The sequence below is a fragment of the Doryrhamphus excisus genome, chromosome 11 (assembly GCF_030265055.1).
Source record: "Doryrhamphus excisus isolate RoL2022-K1 chromosome 11, RoL_Dexc_1.0, whole genome shotgun sequence".
NCBI lineage: Eukaryota > Metazoa > Chordata > Actinopteri > Syngnathiformes > Syngnathidae > Doryrhamphus > Doryrhamphus excisus.
Window position 1 is genome coordinate 12,104,452 of NC_080476.1, and position 22,826 is coordinate 12,127,277.

The following is a 22,826-nucleotide window of genomic DNA, read 5'->3' on the forward strand; positions in this document are numbered from 1 at the left end:
GCAAGTATTGCTCTGTTTGACAGATGCCGTGTTTTTAAGAACCTACTGCAAAAAAAGTTAAAGATCCTTTACTGGACAGGTGTGATGTTTTTAAGGCTCAACTATGAAAACACATGGTCAAAGATCCTCTATATGAGAAGCGTACTCTGTTTGTTGTTTTTAAGGCTCTTCTGTGGAAGTGCTAGTCAAAGATCTTTTTTTAAGGATCTACTATCAAATGCAAGTCCAAGATCCTCTGTACGACAGGAGCCTTGTCTGTTTTTGAGGAGGGGGTCGGCAACCTTTATCACCAATAGAGCCATAAAGAAAGTCTATGTCTATGTCTATTTTGACTCCTCTGACAGTAAAGAACGATGGTCTGGACAGAGCACTTAAGTATGTAGGCTCCTTTGAGTCGTTCCCGTGTTTGTGTAAAATTAGAAGAGAAAAAAAAGGTAGCCAAGTTTAATATAAAAAAGGCCGTCTGCATACGTACGTATCAGTATCAGTGTGCCTGCTCAATATCGTTTACATCACTTGACTCATCACAGGCAATTCAATACGCTTGCACTGAATGAATGTCATCAATTTGCCTACTGGTGATGTTTGTTGCCATTATGCTGGTCTTGTTCTTGACTGTGTTTGCGGAGGGGGGGGGGGTGCATTTATTTCTTTTTCTGAATAATTAATAATAATAATAGCGCTCACTGTGGGAGCAACAACAAGGATACTAAGCGGTGGGTTGCCAACCCCTGACCTAGTCTAAAGACGCGAGTCAAAGATCCTTTATATAACATATAGGACCCACTCTGACAACATTAGTTCAAAATCCTTTATATGCCAGGTCTGATGTGTTTTAGGACCAACTATGAAAATGCTAGTCAAAGATCTTCTAGAGAAGGAGTCTCAAACACACAGCCCGTGGGTCAAATGTGGCCCGCAGGACACTAGTTTGAGGCCCCCGCCTTGATATGAAAGTTTAATGTTAGTTTGATATGGATGCTGTATGGTATCATGTACCCAGAAAAAATTATGTTTGATTAATGTTCATGTTAAAGGTTAAATAACTGTTAATAGTTATCCTCCCTATCCGTGTGGAAGTGGTAAGTTTTTGGCTATTTAAGTTTAAAGGAAATAACTTGAAGGTTACCGTTTAGGTCGCTAGCTCTCTAGTTTGCTAGTTAGCATGTGTCTCAAGACCCTGCAGTTGCGCAATATGTTGTAAATAAAAAGAGTATAAATGTGACTATAGTCGTGTTTTGTCATGTCTACAGGGCTCTAATAATGCTTTGTTCATTTTAATCTGAAAAACATAATTTGTCTACCCACCAACTATATGTGGTTTCTTAAGTTTTTATTATTTGCCGTTTTATTATTATTATAATATTTATTTATTACTGATTGATTTATTTTCTTTATTCTTGCTTTGTTTATTTATTTTTCATCTTATTTTGTGTAGAAAAATAAAAATTAAGATATTTGATAACAGTGGAATGTTTTATCAGAGCTTTTATTGTAGAAAATCGAAACCAAAGCAAAGTTTATTCATTTTTCTGTTTTTAATAAATGCAGTTTTTTTTTTTAAAACCTGATGCGGCCCAGTCTCGCCCAGACCCTAGCTCCAGTGGCCCCCAAGTAAATTGAGTTTGAGACCCCTGCTCTAGAGTTTTGAAGGACCTACTCTCGTCAAGAATCTTCAAAGTGACAGGAGCTGTGTGCTGTTTTTAAGGACCTGCTGAGAACCATCACCATTCCACTACCCCTCATGGATTTGTATATTTTTAGTCATGTCATGTTGTATCTCCCACTCTGGCGTCCCACCTGTGGCTTCTTTTAATGCAGACTTTCAGTGTCAGTCCATCTGCCCCCCCCCCCCCCCCCCCCCAACTGTCACCCACAAATGTCTGTGATAACTCCGATACAGATAGCACAGAGTACAACACACATCTCCCGCAGACACACACACACACACTCACAATGCGTTCACCGTGAATAAAACATGAGGTCCGCTTCACAGCAGGTGCTTTAATATGAGATCTACATAAATCACACACGTTCCATGTTGAGGTGCGTGTTGTGGCACATGCGAGCGTGATGACGTTTTAATACATCTGTCCACACATTAGAAAAGAAGGGAACGTTCCAAATGCATTAAAGAGGACAAAAATGCGATCTTTTCCAGTGCTGCAGGTGACTACTGATGAGACCAAGACTGGCCCTCATATTCCTTGAGTCATGTGTGCGTGTATATAGAGGAATATTTGTGAGTAAATATAATGATAGTTTTATATATGTACATTTATGAACGTCGGCTTTAGGTATAATTATATTCTAGAATTCAACAAAGAATAGTATATCTACAGGAACTAATAAAATAAAGTCATCATTCCAATAAATAAATAGAATTGTAAGAGGAAAAGAGTTGTAACATTTACCATAATAATGTTATATTAAAATGTAAAGTTCTCGTAATAAAACATGACTTTACTCTCATAAAATTAGGGCATTTAAAAAATGTAATTAGTACAACTTAATTCTACTTAGTTGCTAAAAATTACATAATTTGTCTATAAACTAGCAATATTTTTTCTCACAAAATCATGTACAGTTGATTTGATTGTCTTGTAGAATTTAATTTTTCTTTCCAAAAATGATGTAGTCATTTTATTATTTTTTATTGTTATTATTATAATCACATTTGCGTTACTTTTTTCTACATTATGGATTTTTTTATGACTTTTATTTATATTATTATAAATAATAATAATAATAATAATAATAATAAGTAATATTATATTACTCATGTAAAATTGCGACTTTACTCATAAAATTTTAAATATTTCAATGATGACTTGGTTATTGTCTTGTTAAATAAAAAAAATGACTACTAATTTTTTTAATGATATTAATATGACTTGGTGGGATGGATTTTTTTTTCTGTCAAAAAAAATTTATAAGATGCTTATGTCCTTGATGATTATGGCTTTTCTTTCATAATATTTTCCTAATATTTTGACTCAAGCACAATTCTAAAGGTATTTGCATCATAATACAGTGACTTTATTAACATGATATTACAACGTTACTCATAATGACGTGGTTATAACTCTATATTATTACACAACTTCATAATTACAGCTTTATTCACTTCACAGAAAAAAATATCTTATTTTCTGGCACTTCTTTTTCTCCCCAAATTCCAACTTTATTGCGAGTCAGCAAAAAGATGAGATGACTTCCATGCAAATAGCCTCCTTCCTTCTTCCACATCTTAGTGGCTTATTGAAGCCGATCCTATCTCTCACTCCCCCCCCCCCCAAAGACTCCAGAAGACCAAAGAAAAAGATAGAGCTTCTTTTCATACAATGGTGAATGTTCCCATAATGCAGCTGGAGGCTTTGAGTGGATAAACATCCCTATTGGAGCTGTGGATCGTTGCTGATAGAAAGCCGTCATTTTCTATGTGATTGCAGCCTGCCTTCCCCGAGGCGGTGCTTGGATGTGTTCCCTCGGGGAGGGAACGGTAAAGAAGGTTAAAGACAAGACAAGCAAGTAAAGGTGATGATCATCACACCTATAGAAATCACCTAGCTTTTAATAGAAGCGACATTTTCTAAACCTATGAAGGCATATAATGAACCTTGTGATGGAGTTCTCACATTGAGTCATTCAGACCTCCACCAAGGCTTATTCGTTACCCACTGAGATCAGTGACTGAAGAAACTATAGTCTATAGCAGGGGTCTCAAACATGCGGCCCGCGGACACTAGTTTGAGGCATATCATCATATCATGTACCCAGAAAAAATTATTACGTTTGATTAATGTTCATGTTAAAGGTTAAATAACTGTTAATAGTTATCCTCCCTATCCGTGTGGAAGTGGTAAGTTTTTGGCTATTTAAGTTTAAAGGAAATAACTTGAAGGCTACCGTTGCGGCCCAGCCTTGCCCAGACCCTAGCTCCAGTGGCCCCCAGGTAAATTGAGTTTGAGACCCCTGGTCTATAGAGTGCTGACGAAGTTTGATAGACATTTAAGTATAATGTTTAATGTGGTTTGATATCCAGAAGGAGATATTATATTTCACATTTTGTTCATACAGGATACAATTTGACATGGAGACAAATGATCGTCTCTTTTTAATTTGTTCCAAACATGCGTTTTGTAATTACAGTGGAACCTTGGTTAGCGTCCGCCTCAGTTAGCACATGTTTTGGTTAATGTTGTAAATTTACGTCACAATTTTGCCTTGGTTTGTGTGCCTTCTCCGGTTAGCGTACAATATGCATGTCTTGTTGTGTTATTAATACACTGCATTAGTCAGTGCATTCATTATTAGAAAATGACCTTCCTCGTTAGCATCCGGTTAGCTAGCAAACAAAATGGCAACCAGAACCTGAAGTTTACGTCACCAAAAACATGTTTTTAGAGTTTCATTATTGTAGTTTTACATGCAGAAAACAAATGCATTGAAGACTATTGTTCCCAAAGACACAATGTGGCAGCGAGACACCACTTGGAGACCATCTTCCTGTTTTGGCATGAGCTATTTCTCGAATTCTATAGTGTTTCTCATCTTATTTCTCAAAATGCTGGCATTGTCAACTTTTTCTGACTCCATTTTGGGATACTGAGGTAAGAAACACTCTTGAATTCAAGAAACAACATGTGTGATCTCGCTTCCACACCGTGTCTTTGGGGACAGTCAAATCATGAATCGTTTCAGTGAAGAAAAAAAATAAGCTTAAATGTTCATTTATCCCATTCTCTCATCCATTATGTGTGTTTATATGCATTTCAAATGGTTTTATGCATGACAAACTATTATTGTCGAAGCATAAAAACGTGATTTTAGCTTCCTGGGACAAATTAATTAGATTTCTTATGGGAAAAATTGATTGGGTAAGCATGCATTTTGGTTGGAGTCATATAATTGCGCAATGTTATTATTATTATTACTATTAGTATTTTAGTAGTTGTAGTTAAAGTATTGTAAACATGGCTTTATTGCATTAAAATATACATTTTTACCTCCATCAAGTGAAGCCGGCGTTTGTTTTGTTTGTTGTTTGTTTGTGTTTAAATGGAAAATGGAAGAACTGATTAAATTTGGGGGATATTTTGAAGCCCCTGCCTGAATTACAAACATTTTCGCAAGTATTCAATATAAGACAATTTTCGGCATGTATGCATAGAAATGGTCAAATCGCTTGGAAAAAAAAAGAATACAGGACAAGTTTCCAACAGGGTCTACAAAATATAAAAGACTATGGGATTATTATTTCGGTGTGGATCCCAATACGGGGGCAACAAAGGCCCTTGGTGGAGGTCTGTGCTCTGTGTTATATTTTCTACACCTGCACCTCAAAAACAACCGTAGCCGGCAAGCTGCATGCAAACAACCAAATAAGCGGACAGCGCCTCACTGATAAAAACACAACTACTTTGGTAGAATCATTTGGAATAGCATAAACAAAAGATAGAGGCTAAAAAAAAATGGAATTTCCGTGCTCCATGGTCAATCTGCCAACACTTTTTTTCTGATCCAAGTCCCTGCAGAATAAACCACTCTAGCTTATTTTCCTCGAAAAATAATTCTGACAAATAAATCTGAGATTGGAGTTTGTGGCTCTCTTTGGGGACAATTAAGAACTCAGCATTTTCGCTCGGCTTTTTACTGAAAGGTCATTCCACATGGAGGTAAGAGTCACACACGGAGGCGGAACAAAGACAAAGTCAGTGGAATTCCATAAATGTAAGTTTCAATCTGTAATTGTATCTTAATGGGACAGCTCTTTTTTTTTTTTTTTTTTTTTACAACATTTGCACCATAAATAAGGATTATAAAACATGATTGTGTTCAAAAAATAAGACACAATTCTCCTTACTGAGAACAAACGATCAAGTTTCCTAGCGTAGAGCTTTGGATTGTTTTGATGAAATGAATTCTTCCATTTTCCACTCCGCTGCGTCGTGCTTGTTTGGACGTAATTGCTTTCCCCCTACCCCACCCCCCCCCAAAAAAAAAATTCAATAGGAGTTGAAAGTGAAAATGAGGTTACAACAGAAGGACTAAAAAACTCACACTGGACTTAATATTAGGTACACCAAATCACATCTGATATGAATGTTTTTTCTTGTTTCATATTAAATGTATTTGGCAACTCTTGTTAACTTATTATTGTGGTGAGACCAGCCATGTTGTTTGGTCTAGAGACAGTGACACTGAGGAAAAGACAGGAAGCAGAACTGGAGATAGCAGAGATGAGGATGCTGAGGTTCTTACTGGGAGTGACCGGGATGGATAGGATCAGGATCAGGTACCATGTTGTTTGGTCTAGAGACAGTGCCACTGAGGAAAAGACAGGAAGCAGAACTGGAGATAGCAGAGATGAGGATGCTGAGGTTCACATTGGGAGTGACCGGGATGGATAGGATCAGGAACGAGTACATCAGAGGGAGATTACATGTTAGAGGCCTTGGAGATAAAGTCAGAGAGGCCAGACTGAGATGGTTGGGACATGTCCAGAGGAGAGATAGTGAATATATCGGTAGAAGGATGCTGCGTTTAGAGCTGCCGGGTTTATGGCCTTTATGGATGTAGTGAAGGAGGACATGAGGGTAGTTGGTGTGGAAGACAGGGTTGAATGGAGGAGATTGATTTGCTGTGGCGAGCCCTGAAGGGAAAAGCCGAAAGAGAAAACAGAAGAGGATTTTAGTCTTCTAGCTTTCTAACAACTGTATAGAAAAGTTAATCACTCATAATAGAGTGAGTCATGGCCGACAGCAGCTCCTGTGTGAATGTTCACTACAAAAAAAGGATTAAACCAGCCTTGTTTCTTCGTTTTTTTGTTCATTTCAACAACCGGCACAACGAAAGGTACCTTTGTGTGGACAACTATAATGATAACAACAAAAATTGCTTATACGAGTAAAAGAGTACAATAGATAGATATTGATGTAGGAGCTCATTACCATAACGTATACGCTTATTACCATATTCTACACTGGTCACTAAGTGTCAGTAATGTTACACTGCAGGAAGTACACTGTCAATGCTAACGCGTGAGTCTATGTTAGATCTCATTTATGTATAAGATGTTAGATTTTATATTATTATATCTACCAAATTGGGTAATACAAGTGTAAAAATGACTCTAGGGATGTTATTTCATGTCTTGACGGCGATACTCAAGTGTCTCCGAGCATCACTCAAGCAGTCCAAGCAGAAGCTGTAGTAATTCTACACTTGATCAAACTTACTGAATAATTGTCAGATCAAAATATAATTGCTGTTTCAGACTTCAAAATGTGATATTAGCATCCACTTAGCTACTCTGCATCATGGGAACTGTCATTCTTGTAGCCATAACTAAGCCACAGGGTTTGAAGCGTGTGGATAAAAAGCATTTTGGAATGTTGTTGTTTTGCTGTAGGCATTTTCCAAAGATATAGATCGAGATCCTTCTAGTTCGGTACTCGTGCTCGGTTGCTGCATGTCAGGGAGTGACTGAGTCTATTCGCTCTTTTCAGAACACCCCTTGGGGCAACTCCACTAGGAGGAAAGCCACCTTTGACAGGCCCCTGTCATCCCAGCTCCATCTTGTTCCATGCAGAAAAAATGCTTGTGTGTTGTCTGATAGATCAATACCAGCTTTGAGTGATGCGGCCACCAGTGATGATGATGATGATGTCCACCCCGATGCACAGTGGTTCCCCTCAGATAGGCAGTCAATGACAAATTGTCTGCCCGCAGATTCCCATCAAAGTTGGTCTGTTTATGTCTTGACAGCTGAGAACCAGCTTCCACTAACTGAGTGGCTCTTAGTTGAGTCAAACTGCCACAGCAAATATAATTATGTCATCTGTTATCTTGGTTTTTATGTTTAGTTTTTTTAGGATTACACAAAACATTTCATAAAGCGAAGTCCCCACCGCTTGAATTACATATATATATATTTTTAATACATTTGTGTATATAGTTTTCTGCCTAATTTTGTCTATTTAACTGTATTTTTAGATAGTGTATTTATATGTCTTCATATTTATAAGTATTATATTTAGTAGTATTTTTATAAGAATACCAAACTGTGGTGAGACCAGCCATGTTGTTTGGTCTAGAGACAGTGCCACTGAGGAAAAGACAGGGAGCAGAACTGGATCTAGCATAGATGAGGATGCTGAGGTTCTCATTAGGAGTGACCAGGATGGATAGGATCAGGATCAGGTACCATGTTGTTTGGTCTAGAGACAGTGCCACTGAGGAAAAGACAGGAAGCAGAACTGGATCTAGCATGGATAAGGATGCTGATGTTCTCATTGGGAGTGACCAGGATGGATAGGATCAGGATCAGGTACCATGTTGTTTGGTCTAGACACAGTGCCACTGAGGAAAAGACAGGAAGTAGAACTGAAAGTAGCAGAGATGAGGATGCTGAGGTTCTCATTGGGAGTGACCAGGATGGATAGGATCAGGTACCAAGTTATTTGGTCTAGAGACAGTGTCACTGAGGAAAAGACAGGGAGCAGAACTGGATCTAGCATAGATGAGGATGCTGAGGTTCTCATTAGGAGTGACCCGGATGGATAGGATCAGGATCAGGTACCATGTTGTGTGGTCTAGACAGTGCCACTGAGGAAAAGACAGGAAGTAGAACTGGAGGTAACAGAGATGAGGATACTGAGGTTCTTACTGGGAGTGACCAGGATGGATAGGATCAGAATCAGGTACCATGTTGTTTGGTCTAGAGACAGTGCCACTGAGGAAAAGACAGGAAGCAGAACTGGATCTAGCATAGATAAGGATGCTGATGTTCTCATTGGGAGTGACCAGGATGGATAGGATCAGGATCAGGTACCATGTTGTTTGGTGTAGACACAGTGCCACTGAGGAAAAGACAGGAAGTAGAACTGAAAGTAGCAGAGATGAGGATGCTGAGGTTCTCATTGGGAGTGACCAGGATGGATAGGATCAGGTACCAAGTTATTTGGTCTAGAGACAGTGTCACTGAGGAAAAGACAGGGAGCAGAACTGGATCTAGCATAGATGAGGATGCTGAGGTTCTCATTAGGAGTGACCCGGATGGATAGGATCAGGATCAGGTACCATGTTGTGTGGTCTAGACAGTGCCACTGAGGAAAAGACAGGAAGTAGAACTGGAGGTAACAGAGATGAGGATACTGAGGTTCTTACTGGGAGTGACCAGGATGGATAGGATCAGAATCAGGTACCATGTTGTTTGGTCTAGAGACAGTGCCACTGAGGAAAAGACAGGAAGCAGAACTGGATCTAGCATAGATAAGGATGCTGATGTTCTCATTGGGAGTGACCAGGATGGATAGGATCAGGATCAGGTACCATGTTGTTTGGTGTAGACACAGTGCCACTGAGGAAAAGACAGGAAGTAGAACTGAAAGTAGCAGAGATGAGGATGCTGAGGTTCTCATTGGGAGTGACCAGGATGGATAGGATCAGGTACCAAGTTATTTGGTCTAGAGACAGTGTCACTGAGGAAAAGACAGGGAGCAGAACTGGATCTAGCATAGATGAGGATGCTGAGGTTCTCATTAGGAGTGACCCGGATGGATAGGATCAGGATCAGGTACCATGTTGTGTGGTCTAGACAGTGCCACTGAGGAAAAGACAGGAAGTAGAACTGGAGGTAACAGAGATGAGGATACTGAGGTTCTTACTGGGAGTGACCAGGATGGATAGGATCAGAATCAGGTACCATGTTGTTTGGTCTAGAGACAGTGCCACTGAGGAAAAGACAGGAAGCAGAACTGGATCTAGCATAGATAAGGATGCTGATGTTCTCATTGGGAGTGACCAGGATGGATAGGATCAGGATCAGGTACCATGTTGTTTGGTGTAGACACAGTGCCACTGAGGAAAAGACAGGAAGTAGAACTGAAAGTAGCAGAGATGAGGATGCTGAGGTTCTCATTGGGAGTGACCAGGATGGATAGGATCAGGTACCAAGTTATTTGGTCTAGAGACAGTGTCACTGAGGAAAAGACAGGGAGCAGAACTGGATCTAGCATAGATGAGGATGCTGAGGTTCTCATTAGGAGTGACCCGGATGGATAGGATCAGGATCAGGTACCATGTTGTGTGGTCTAGACAGTGCCACTGAGAAAAAGACAGGAAGTAGAACTGGAGGTAACAGAGATGAGGATACTGAGGTTCTTACTGGGAGTGACCAGGATGGATAGGATCAGAATCAGGTACCATGTTGTTTGGTCTAGAGACAGTGTCACTGAGGAAAAGACAGGGAGCAGAACTGGATCTAGCATAGATGAGGATGCTGAGGTTCTCATTAGGAGTGACCAGGATGGATAGGATCAGGATCAGGTACCATGTTGTTTGGTCTAGAGACAGTGCCACTGTGGAAAAGACAGTCAGTAGAACTGGAGGTCGGAGAGATGAAGATGCTGAGGTTCTTACTGGGAGTGACCAGGATGGACAGGATCAGGATCAGGTACCAAGTTGTTTGGTCTAGAGACAATGTCACTGAGGAAAAGACAGGGAGCAAAACTGGATCTAGCATAGATGAGGATGCTGAGGTTCTCATTAGGAGTGACCCGGATGGATAGGATCAGGATCAGGTACCATGTTGTGTGGTCTAGACAGTGCCACTGAGGAAAAGACAGGAAGTAGAACTGGAGGTAACAGAGATGAGGATACTGAGGTTCTTACTGGGAGTGACCAGGATGGATAGGATCAGAATCAGGTACCATGTTGTTTGGTCTAGAGACAGTGCCACTGAGGAAAAGACAGGAAGCAGAACTGGATCTAGCATAGATAAGGATGCTGATGTTCTCATTGGGAGTGACCAGGATGGATAGGATCAGGATCAGGTACCATGTTGTTTGGTGTAGACACAGTGCCACTGAGGAAAAGACAGGAAGTAGAACTGAAAGTAGCAGAGATGAGGATGCTGAGGTTCTCATTGGGAGTGACCAGGATGGATAGGATCAGGTACCAAGTTATTTGGTCTAGAGACAGTGTCACTGAGGAAAAGACAGGGAGCAGAACTGGATCTAGCATAGATGAGGATGCTGAGGTTCTCATTAGGAGTGACCCGGATGGATAGGATCAGGATCAGGTACCATGTTGTGTGGTCTAGACAGTGCCACTGAGGAAAAGACAGGAAGTAGAACTGGAGGTAACAGAGATGAGGATACTGAGGTTCTTACTGGGAGTGACCAGGATGGATAGGATCAGAATCAGGTACCATGTTGTTTGGTCTAGAGACAGTGTCACTGAGGAAAAGACAGGGAGCAGAACTGGATCTAGCATAGATGAGGATGCTGAGGTTCTCATTAGGAGTGACCAGGATGGATAGGATCAGGATCAGGTACCATGTTGTTTGGTCTAGAGACAGTGCCACTGTGGAAAAGACAGTCAGTAGAACTGGAGGTCGGAGAGATGAAGATGCTGAGGTTCTTACTGGGAGTGACCAGGATGGACAGGATCAGGATCAGGTACCAAGTTGTTTGGTCTAGAGACAATGTCACTGAGGAAAAGACAGGGAGCAAAACTGGATCTAGCATAGATGAGGATGCTGAGGTTCTCATTAGGAGTGACCAGGATGGATAGGATCAGGATCAGGTACCATGTTGTTTGGTCTAGAGACAGTGCCACTGAAGAAAAGACAGGAAGCAGAACTGGAGGTAGCAGAGATGAGGATGCTGAGGTTTTCATTGGGAGTGACCAGGATGGATAGGATCAGGAACGTAGAGGAAGACCAAAGATGAGGTTTATGGATGTAGTGACGAAGGACATAAAGGTAGTTGGTGTGGAAGACTATGATTTGCTATGGCGATTGTTTATTTATTTTCAACATTTCTTCCCAATATGTTTCATATTATATATTTATGAAAACATACACATAAATGCTGTTGTAGCTCAATAATAAAATATATTTCAGGATATTTTTTCATGTGCATGCCTGAGTCGCCAACTTCAACAGAAAGAGGCACGGAAAGACGCTTGTTGGCCAGATTAAGTGGACAACTTCCACAAATTTATCCCCAACTGCAGATTGCAGGGCAGACAGTGGAATGGAATGGAAAGTGGAAGTGAATTCATAAAAGACGAATGGTAACAATATTGCTATTGCCGTTCTAAGGACATTTGATTAGGGAGTTAAAAGTGTGCCCGTACAGTACACGAGTCAGGCAAATACATGTGAATGCCTTTCTGGAATTCTTGACAGCCTTTCAATAAGAACAGAAAGTGGAAGCAAAAGTGCAGCGGAAGCAACATCGTCATTGAACGCATCTCCGGTGGTGCCTGCAGCTTTTTTTTTCAGCACGCCGCCGAACAAAGAACTCATTTTAAATGTTCCATCCGAGAGGGTGAAGGTGTAGAACAAAAGAGAGTTTTTGGTCCTTTTTTTTGGGGGGGGGATGCTTGTGCACCGCAGAGGAATATAAGATGCAAAATTCAAAGCGTGGGTTGATTTTAACAAGGGCTAACGAGCATGTTCAATCTACCCTCAGATTGCTTCTTTGCAAGCTGTTATTTTTTATAGTACTGAACTCGGCTCGCTTCTCCACAACATGCATATAAGCTGAATTTAAAATGCTGACTTTTTCATATCTGATGCCAGGTACAAGACGTACAATAAGAAACTTAATGAATCCCTCTGTGAATCAGGGAATGGACTGCAGAAGATATCACTGAAATAAAGTGTTTTATAACGTATCATGAATGTTTTTTTATGTTTTTTTTTCATGTATGCTGCTATCTTATAGCTTTTATTAACTGTACAAGCTTGTTTGTGTTAATTGAACTATCCTAAATAACAATAACAAAAAGCTATTGCATAATAAAACTAAAATACAGTAAAAGTACTCGTCTGACAATCAAAGTAAAAAAAAGCAGCCATCATAAAATACTACTTGTACAGGAAGTGTTTAAATGACATGAACACATGTGTCATAAATATGTATAAATAGAAGGCAATCATTGTAAAATTCAACTAAAATAAAGTAAAACTACTCATTTTTGAAAGACGCCTGACTGCTTGAAGTAACATTTTAGCATTTCTAACAGGTCCCAAGCAAGTATAAAGAGATTCTCATCACTGTATAATAACTCTTAACTCTGCAGGCAAGGTTTTAAGTAACATTTTAACACTTAATAAAACTACAATAAATTAAAAGTACTCATTCCACATGTACGCTTGAGAGGCAGAGTCAAATCGCTGCCGTTATTTATATAAATATATGTATTAACTGCACAGGCACTGTTTTAAATTACAAACAATTTTAACAATTCTGTCAGAAACTAATTTAACTAAAATAAACTACAATAAAGTAAAATCACTCATCTGTTGAAAGACTGTTGCTATCATATATCATTTTATTTATTGTACAGGTAAGGTTTTACCAACAATTTTAACACTTTTAAACCATAATAGTGTATATTCAAATAAAATATTAAAACTCAAATTGTTGCCATTATTTATATAAATATATGTATTAACTGCACAGGCAATGTTTTAAATTACAAACAATTTTAACAATTCTGTCAGAAACTAATTTAACTAAAATAAACTACAATAAAGTAAAATCACTCATTTGTTGAAAGATTGTTGCTATCATATATCATTTTATTTATTGTACAGGTAAGGTTTTAACTACAATTTTAACACTTTTAAGCCATAATAGTGTATATTCAAATAAAATACTAAAACTCAAATTGTTGTTTTTTAAAAGTATGTAGTATCTGCACAAACAAGCATTGTTTGAAGTGACTTTTTAACACGGCTACATGTCATAAATTAGTATAGATGGTCAACCAGTCGCCTTTTCTCATTCAATTAAGTCTCTCTTCCTGACTTCTCTTTCTCTATTCTTCCTCATTTGCCAGTGGACTTATCACCGTCTAGTTCTTCTTCTTTCATTCTGCCCTAATCTTGCTCTGTGTGTTTATCTGTGCGACTCAATCAGAACCTCCAACCTCCCTCCTTTGGTTCTCCTTTCTCTCATCATTCATTCTACTCACCTGTTCTCTCATCCCGTTGATGGATGATGCGGTACGGCGGCAAAGACCTCAATCAAACCAGTTTGGAGGAGAAGAAGCAGAGGAGGGGGTAGGGGGGTGTAATCTCAAAGCTAATTCCACTGATAGCCATCGTGTGTTTATCGCTACATGACGTGTGCAGGCCATCAACCTGAAGAACAAGATATGAGGCCCGGTACTACCTTCACTTTATAATAGTCTGGTCTGGTTAGGGTGGACTTTGTTTGCTGTTGGATGAGCCATAACAGAAGATCTGGCCAAAGATCCTCTATATAGGAAGAGGGCTCTGTTGTTTTTGAGATCATACCGGAAAAATCCAAGTCCTAGATCCTAAATATACCATCGGATAGTGACTATTGCTTTCAACACAAGAGCACAGTTGCTTTCAGGTTTCAATATCTCCACCTCAATATTGTAAATTATGTAAATCCTGTTTTTTTAATGCCATTGTGATGTTCCCTTGCTCCAAAGTCTATATAAAACATCCATATTTGCTTTGGCCTCAGGGTTAAAGCTTGATGCATATCGACTTCGACACTCAATAATAGCCTGAGTGCTTTGTATTATTGATAGTGGAGCCCTCCTCAGTTCTCTGAAGATATCTCAACTAAGATGGAGAAGGATGATGAATGTTTACAAGATGGAAGATACAAATACGTTGTGCTAACATCAAATAAACAGAAAGCAGGATAGTTACACCGGTTCATAACTGCTAATAAGTGGTGACAGTTAATGCACCGCATCTACATTAGATACAGTATAAGGATACAGGACTATTGATATATCTGATGATAATATTTTCATAGAGCGCAGAAAACTAAATACAGCTTTTACCATCATTAGACATAAGAGGCGGCCATCGCTCATATCATATTGCAAGCTGCCATGCTAACTAGTTAGCCTCCAATTTATTTGTTCCAAACTTAAGAAAGTGTTTCAAACAAAGTGTGGGAGATTGATTGAGTTCATACAGTGTTAAGGTAATATAATGTAAGGCAATCTTTCAGTGTTTTGTGCATAATAAGTTCATTTTTCACTAGTCAAGATAACGCTGAATCTTGCATGAAGTCATAACTTTCGAGGTAAATTTTCTAAAAATTGTTGCTAGAACTCAAAGTTTAATGCAAATACTTAAAATTAATATACTTTATTCATATATGATTTTACCTTTATGGAAAGTGTTTGTGTTTTTTTCCCCTTCAATTCCAACCCATTCCAAAGCTGTGGCAGGCCCAGCAGGAGAGGCGATGTCATGAAAGGTGAATAAAAAAAAAAAAAAAAAAAAAGCAGACGGCAGGAAGGCGAAAAGAGGCAAACACAATGGTCATCAAGAGTTTCAGAAGATGAAAGTGCGGGTTTTTAAAGTCAGTATTGAAGAAGGTGAATGGAGAAAAATGGAGAGGTAAAGATGCTCACCTGAGTGTCCTGGTGAGAACTCAACCGGTGAATTATTCATGGTCGCTCGCTTCGCACGGTGCATGCTAAAGAGAATAAAGAAAAGTTAGGACTCGAAAAGTACAAATATTGTCTGCATAATGTGCCTAATTAGCCTGGCATTGTTAGCAACCACATGCATCTCTCCATGTGTTGAGCGGTGTAGCTAAATATACACCAGTTTGCTGACTGGGTGGAAAAATAAGCAGCAAATAGTAAGAATAGTACGCCAGTAAGCTACGAGAGAACACATATGCTAGACTCAAACTTGCTTGTCTATTGCTTGTGACTTAACTGTGTTTTTGAAAAGTGTTCTATACTGCCAAACCACATCCTCTCCATGATAGAAACAGTGCTGTTTTTTTTAATGTGCTACACAAACACTAATCAGAGATCCTCAATGTGACAGGAGCGCTCTGCTGTTTTTAATGATATACTGCAAAAACAGTAGTCAACATTTTTGGACCCATATTGACAGTTACTATGGTACCCATTATGTCATTGGATGGTCATATCACCTCATACTTCGGTACGTGACAAAAATAAAATTAAAAACATAATATATATATATTTTTTTAAATATAAAAAATGTTAAAAACTTACTGCACAAAAAAAATAGTCAACATTTTTGGACCCAGAGACCCCCCTCATGTACCCACAAACCTCCGTCGAAGGTGAAAGAAAAACAAGAAAAATACAATATTAGTCTTTCCGAGCAGCGGGGGAGAGTGTTGGCACACACATACGACTATGGTGCATTCAAGGACCGTCGGACATTCAATTCCAAAATGTATATATGCAATTACATAATTTAAAAACTATATCACTATATTGACAGTTACTATGGTACCCATTATGTCATTATGTACTTCGGTACGTGATAAAAAAAAAAAATTAAACTATATTAGGAAAGCAGGAAGTGAACAAATGTAACAGTTACTGATTGTAAAAGTACCAGATGTAGAGGTAGGATTTAATAAGATTTGCTTCTTCCTACTTCTTTTGGACATGTGGAACTGTGAACTGATTATGTGATGCATTCAATTGTAATCTGATGCATGTTCAAATGAAATAAAACCATTACCATAAAAAATATATTTTTTAATCATTGAATCTGAAAGTTTCTCCTGGCACGTTTTAGCCCCTCCCACGCATCGGCACAGGGCCACGTTCCGGTGGTTGGGGACCCCGTCTTCTCTATATGACAGGAGCTTACTGCAGTTTTTCTGCAAAAACGCTAGTCAAAGATCCTTAATATGACCAAAGAACTCTATGAACATGCTGCTTTTAAGAACCTAGTTCAAATACGCTAGTCAAAGATGGTCTCTATGACATGAGTGTTCTGTTGTTTTAAGGAATCTACTACATAGTTCATTTAGTAAATATGATTTGTTGACAATCCCTGAATGTGTTTTAGTATTATTTCTTCATAATACAAAATATTACCGTATTTTTGTGAAAGCAGTTGAGGACTGGAGACGAAGTGCGTACATGACTTTGATGTTTGACTCTCGAAGGGAGTTGGGGGGTTAGTATAAAATGTCTGAAATGGAAATTCATCCTCAGCAATTAGAGACAAAAGTAGGACAGCTAGATAAGAATGAGGAGCTGTATTTGAATTGTAGCTCCTCTTTTTTTCCATCAAAGGTGGAAAAAAAAGCTTAAAAAACATCAGCAGGCTTTCTGTGACAGGTCCACACCACTAGCAGAATTTTAATGTTTTACCCAGAAGACAGGGGTGGTGGTGGTGTTGGGAGGGGGGTGTAACACAGCTTGAAACCCATCCTCTGTTACGTTGGGATTTCACGGGTCTTGCTCATCCCTTGGGTTCTGAAGGAGCAAATGGAGATCAAGACAGCGCTGTGGGGGAACAAAGTGTTCCCTCCATCATACACACCGTCTTATCATCCACCAGGTGATGTCAAATATGAACCACAGGATATAAAGTGACTGCCAGGCCCAAGCGCCGCCCACTGAATCTCTTTTCGCCATCGCTGGTTAATATCCTCTCTTGCAGCTTGACACACAATGTGCTGCTGTTGTTGTTTTTTTTTTTTTGTCATGACATGAAAAACGTCTACATCTCGACTCTATAGAATCTCATGTCTCATGTTGTTGTTTTTTTTTGGAATAATGTGGCCATCTGTTGTATTGTTTCTGCACAGGACGGCATGGGCAGCCTCAGAATAACAGAAAAGGGCATCAAACTGGAAGGGGACTCGGAGTTCCTACAACCACTCTATGCCAAAGAAATCCAGTCCAAGCCAGTAAGTGACTTTTTTTTTCTCTCCCATATTCCAAAAAAACATGCTAGGTTAATTAGCGACTCCAAAATGTCCATAGGTATGAATGTGAGTGTGAATGGTTGTTTGTCTATATGTTCCTTCTGATTGGCTGGCAACCAGTACAGGGTGTACCCCGCCTCTCGCCCGAAGACAGCTGGGATAGGCTCCAGCCCCCTTTGTGAGGAAAAGTGGTAGAAAATGAATGAATGAATGAATATTTGAATGCTAAAACAACAGGAAAATAATCAATTCTATGTTATGTGTTATAATGCATTACTGCATACTAATGCATTGCATGTATGTGGTCTAAGTGGCCCGTAGTCTCTCCTGCCACTATGGTCAGATCCCAGGTACTTCAGCAGGGCATTTGCCAGATGCCAGGTTGAATTCTAGGAACTGTCCAGTGTTCTTATGCTGAATCCAAGAATTTGTTCAGTTTAGCATACGGTCACAGAATATTGTTATTCAGATCTTTCTCACGTGCAGTCCAAGCATCATCATCATCACTGGCTTGTTGTGATCCCGTTTCCTGATCGCCGACTCAGGACTCCTGACAAACCATTGCTACTGCTCACCTACCGTCTCTTTTTTGAATCGACTGTCATCATGCAAGCAAAAATGGCTTTGGGACACGTTTTCTTTTTTTTTTTTTTTTTACTTTTGGTTGCGGTTGCTGGAAGGCCAGCAATTGAAGTGGCGGTTGAAATACGGGCGACTTCCTGTGGGAACCGTTTCAACCATCCACAAAACTGCTGCTGCCTCAATTCCCAACCTTTGATCAGTAAATGTAACTTTCCCTTGGTAAACTTCAAAGTCCAGCATCAGTAAGGACAAATACCTTTAAGCCTGTAGGTTGTGGCTTGCCTGATGGGACAACAGCCCGTCAAAGGGATTATTTCCCCCACTGATAAGACTTTTGGTGGTTTTGGCAGGTGAAGGTCAGAAGAGTCCTTTCTTTTTCCTTTCCTCTGTTACATCCAGGTCATTGACAATTTTCAGAGAGAAGGACCTGTTCCTTGTCATTTTCTAGCTTATTATTGGCACTTTAGGTTGTGCTGACCCTGGACACGATGATTCCTGAAAGGCGAGGCTGGCCATATGGATTGACACGCCGCCTTTCCTCAGTGGTAGTGTTAGGGAGCCCACACTAGTTCTTTCCGATTTGTGAACGTTGCCAAGTCTTCAAAGACTGTGAAAAGTACTCTACTATCTAAGAATGGTTGGGTCCACTTGATCGGGAGGCCTGGTTTGCACATATTGGACTCTGTAATTGAGCGGGGGGGGGCAAAGCCACAAACAATCAATGAGGTGAAGGCAGGCACCATAATGTCAACAGCTCCTGGCCAGCATGACAACATAGTGCTATTTAGGTTTGCTCCCAAGAACTTCTGGACAGCTGCCGAGCTTATTTTGTCCAATGATAAAATAAACACACTGAGTAACATTGGAAACTTTGCGTAGTCCACATTCGCCAATGTTCACAAAACAGTCTTGTGGGTTTTCTCCGGGTACTCCGGTTTCCTCCCACATTCCAAAAACATGCTAGGTTAATTAGCGACCCCAAATTGTCCACAGGTATGAATGTGAGTGTGAATGGTTGTTTGCCTATATGTGCTCTGTGATTGGCTGGCCACCAGGCGACCAGGCGACCAGGCGACCAGGCGGCCAGGGATAGGCTCCATCACCCCCCGCGACCCTCATGAGGATAAGCGGTCGAAAATAAATGAATGAACTCTAACCAAGAACAATTAAGGACGTAGAAGAAAAAACTATTTCTGGCCTGGCTGCACTTTAAATTACAATCCCATGATAAATTAATGTGCAAAAAAACCAAAAGTCAAGCATGTGATTCTTTATTTTCACTCCCATTTTCTTCAATGCTGGTCCTCTGGCTGAACCAAGGTTTACTGAGGTTTTCATTCAACCTTGAGACTTGTGAAGCAGTCTCAAATGAAAAGACGTACGGATGTAAAACAAAGACGCTCTTGTCTTTGGTCTTTGTGTCATACACCAACCAAACATTCATTTTGTGTCGGTACTTTTAAAGGTAAAAAAAAAAGCCCACAGTGCCATACTGATCCAGTGCGGTCCTGCAGGTGTTACAAAGTGGGTGCCCACTGCCAGAAACGTAATGTAGCTCTATTTGCTGGATCTGTTGGGTCGCTGCCCCCACTTGGCCACAATGCAAACAGATTGTACAACAAAATGTAAAACTAAATTCCATGACTGCACCAACATTAATGGGTCCTAAACTCTGAAGGGGTCCCAGGGACATATAATATTTCAGTATTATGATTTTCAAGCCATTTTGGCTGTTTTGAACGAGGATGCTGTATTCATTCTTTTTTTTTTTTTTTTGCACATCTTTTACTGTTTGCTGCAAGCATGCCTTGCTAATAAAATCAAAAGGTGTCTTGACACTATTGATGTTGAATAATTGTGTATATGTAATGTAATATAATGTAAATGTAATAAAAGTTATTTTAGACTCGATCAATAAAGTAATCCCTCATTTATTGCAGTGATAAGTGAATTTCCGTGATGTAGGATTCCTTCATTGTCAATGGAATATTTTTGTAATTAACAAATCTTAACAAAAACCTGTTTAGAGCCTTCTAAATACAGGTTTAAATACTATTAGAGCCCTCTGGACATAAAATAACACCCCTATAATCACCTTTACACTCGTAATAACCATTTTTTTTTTAGGTATAATCATAGAAAATTAACCATTTAAGGCATAAATAATACTTGTATTTGCAATAAATGTACACTGCACATGTGGATGGGAGTTCAGAATTGAGTATTAGCTGGATTGATTGACTATTATTAATGTCACCTAGTGACCAGTGTAGAGTACGGCATATTACAATTTCAATATGTTGTTTCATAATGCCTTATATTTGCATTTTAGTCCATTTAGCGTTTGTTATGCTTGAAAATACTTAATTCATACAAAAAAATACATACATTTTTTGTCGACAAACGAGCGAGGCTGTTAAAAAGACCTGTTTAGTGTTCAAAGACGCTACAAAGTTGTAATAGTCCAGTATCTGCATAATCTAAATAATTTACCAATAGGTACCAACAGAGATGAATAATGATTGACATGTGAGCTGCCAAATCACAGTAAATTGGGAACTGAAAAAATAAAATGAAGCGAAAGGAAGCTTATTGTTGATGCTCGGACTTTGTTTTTCATAAAATGTTGAACTCACAGCTCCATAGTTTACACATACTTGTACACGTTGTCCAACTTTAATTAATTTGCTTCTACTTTTCTCTATTGAACAGGTTTAAGAAGCATAGTGTTATCAGCCGTATACACACACAAGTGGTCCGCTATAAGCAAGGCCACCGCAGCCAAGCCTTTATCTCTGACGAAGAAGCCGGCTGAGTCACGATGATTAGTCCACAGACGGAGCATCGCTGGCCTGACGTGATCCGCATTATTGGATACAGCATTAGGGCTAAAGCTAATGGCCGAACAGCGACTACGTTTAGCCCTTCGGGTTCTGTTGGAGCAGGGGTCTCCAACTTCTATTACTATTGGAAGTACTTTGATAAAAAAGAAAATAAAGATGTGCTTTTGGTGATTTATTTATTATACGTGACTAGCAAACACTTCCTTGTGCTTTATTTATAAAACAGTTCTCCATTCAGGCAGTGTGCTCGTAGTATTGATATTATTTTGTAGCAATTTCCCATTGCTCGGAATTAAACACAAATATTGTAAAAAGTATATATCTGAAAGTAGTTTTGGACTGACGTCTTTGTGTTTGTCTGTCCGCAGGGTCGTCCACTATTCCTGCAGTCGTCCAGAAACGTGTCGGTCAACATCGTCAACACCAACAACCAGCTGCTTACGCAACTTGTAACAGGTATGATGCAGGACTATGATCAGTACAATATTCCGTGCAGATTCTTTCGCTTCTTCTTTGAAGTCTCCAATGCAACACAACTCTTGTTTGTACCTTCATATTCCCTACCTACCTTTTGATTGTTAAGTTGCTGTGTGATGATTTTAGAGTTTTTCTAAGTCAGACTGCTATATGGAGTAATGAGTTCCATTTTAGCTCTTGATTGGCTCCTGACAAAGGATTCACAAGTTTAAAACATGGTCATAAATTAGTCAAATTTCTGTATTAGCCGGAGGGTTCAAGGTTTATCCATGTAACCGGTATGACGCAGGGCTATGATCAGAACAATATTCCGTGCCAATGTTTTCGCTTCTTCTTTGAAAGTCTCTAATACAACACAACTCGTTTGTACCTTCATATTTCCTACCTACCTTTTGATTGTTAAGTTGCTGTGTGATGATTTTAGAGTTTTTCTAAGTCAGACTGCTATATTGAGTAATGAGTTCCATTTTAGCTCTTGATTGGCTCCTGACAAAGGATTCACAAGTTTGAAACATGGTCATAAATTAGTCGCATTTCTGTATTAGCCGGAGGATTCAAAGTTTAGGAACATTGTGCGACCCTTCATTTTAAACTATGTTGCTCTTTCAATGTGTGATCAGATCTGCTCAGGTTTCCAAAATCCACCTCTCCTCATTATAATGACTCAACGTCATCACGTCGTTAATTCGCCCTCCCCGAGGCCGCCATAACGCCGGTCCCACTGTCCTCTTTTTGCTCTTCTTCCCCCCCATGCTCGGCCTGTCACAGCCTTAATAGAGCTGGCAGCCTCAGAGGCATACAAATCACTTTTGAGTAAACATGTACACGGGAGTGTCTTTCACGTCTGACTGAAAGGAACATCCACATAGAAACCGCAACCCCCCAAAAAATGGACAGAATCGATTGTGCGTGTGTCAGTCAGTCGCCTCCAGCCAACACTGTTTTGTTTGCGGTGACTCCAGCAGGCTTTTTTTTTTTTGTAAAATGCCCCCCCACAGCTTTCAGCCATGGGTCATTCCAAAGCACTTTTCTCCTTTGTAGTATTCCTTTCAATATTTGTGTTGCTGAAGTTCCCAATTGCAGACATAGAAATGTGTATTATTTTCTAAAAAATAAAAAAATAAAAAAATACTATGAGCTTTAAAAGCTAGAGAAAAGTGAAGACCTAATTTTAAAAATATACTACATTTGA

General features: G+C 39.5%; 2 protein-coding genes across 10 annotated transcripts in view; one reads left to right on the forward strand and one right to left on the reverse strand.

The window, feature by feature from the left end:
* sgcd (sarcoglycan, delta (dystrophin-associated glycoprotein)) overlaps nt 1-22,826 on the forward strand; it is a 153,702-nt gene that overhangs the window by 91,348 nt on the left and 39,528 nt on the right. For all 3 annotated transcript variants that reach the window (XM_058086773.1, XM_058086772.1, XM_058086771.1), the window contains exons 3-4: nt 17,613-17,714; nt 21,526-21,613. In XM_058086773.1, the coding sequence (XP_057942756.1) occupies nt 17,613-17,714; nt 21,526-21,613 (190 nt within the window). The remainder of the gene's footprint in view (nt 1-17,612; nt 17,715-21,525; nt 21,614-22,826) is intronic.
* LOC131138124 (uncharacterized) overlaps nt 1-22,826 on the reverse strand; it is a 141,042-nt gene that overhangs the window by 34,082 nt on the left and 84,134 nt on the right. For 5 of the 7 annotated variants that reach the window (XR_009132045.1, XR_009132043.1, XM_058086778.1 and 2 more), the window contains exon 4: nt 15,430-15,494. Coding sequence is in view for 5 of the 7 variants with exons in the window: in XM_058086778.1 (XP_057942761.1) it covers nt 15,430-15,494 (65 nt within the window). In the remaining 2 variants the exon portion in view is untranslated. Of the gene's footprint in view, nt 1-6,016; nt 6,656-15,429; nt 15,495-22,826 lie in introns of those variants that run through there. The other 2 variants (XM_058086774.1, XM_058086776.1) reach the window with 1 other exon arrangement.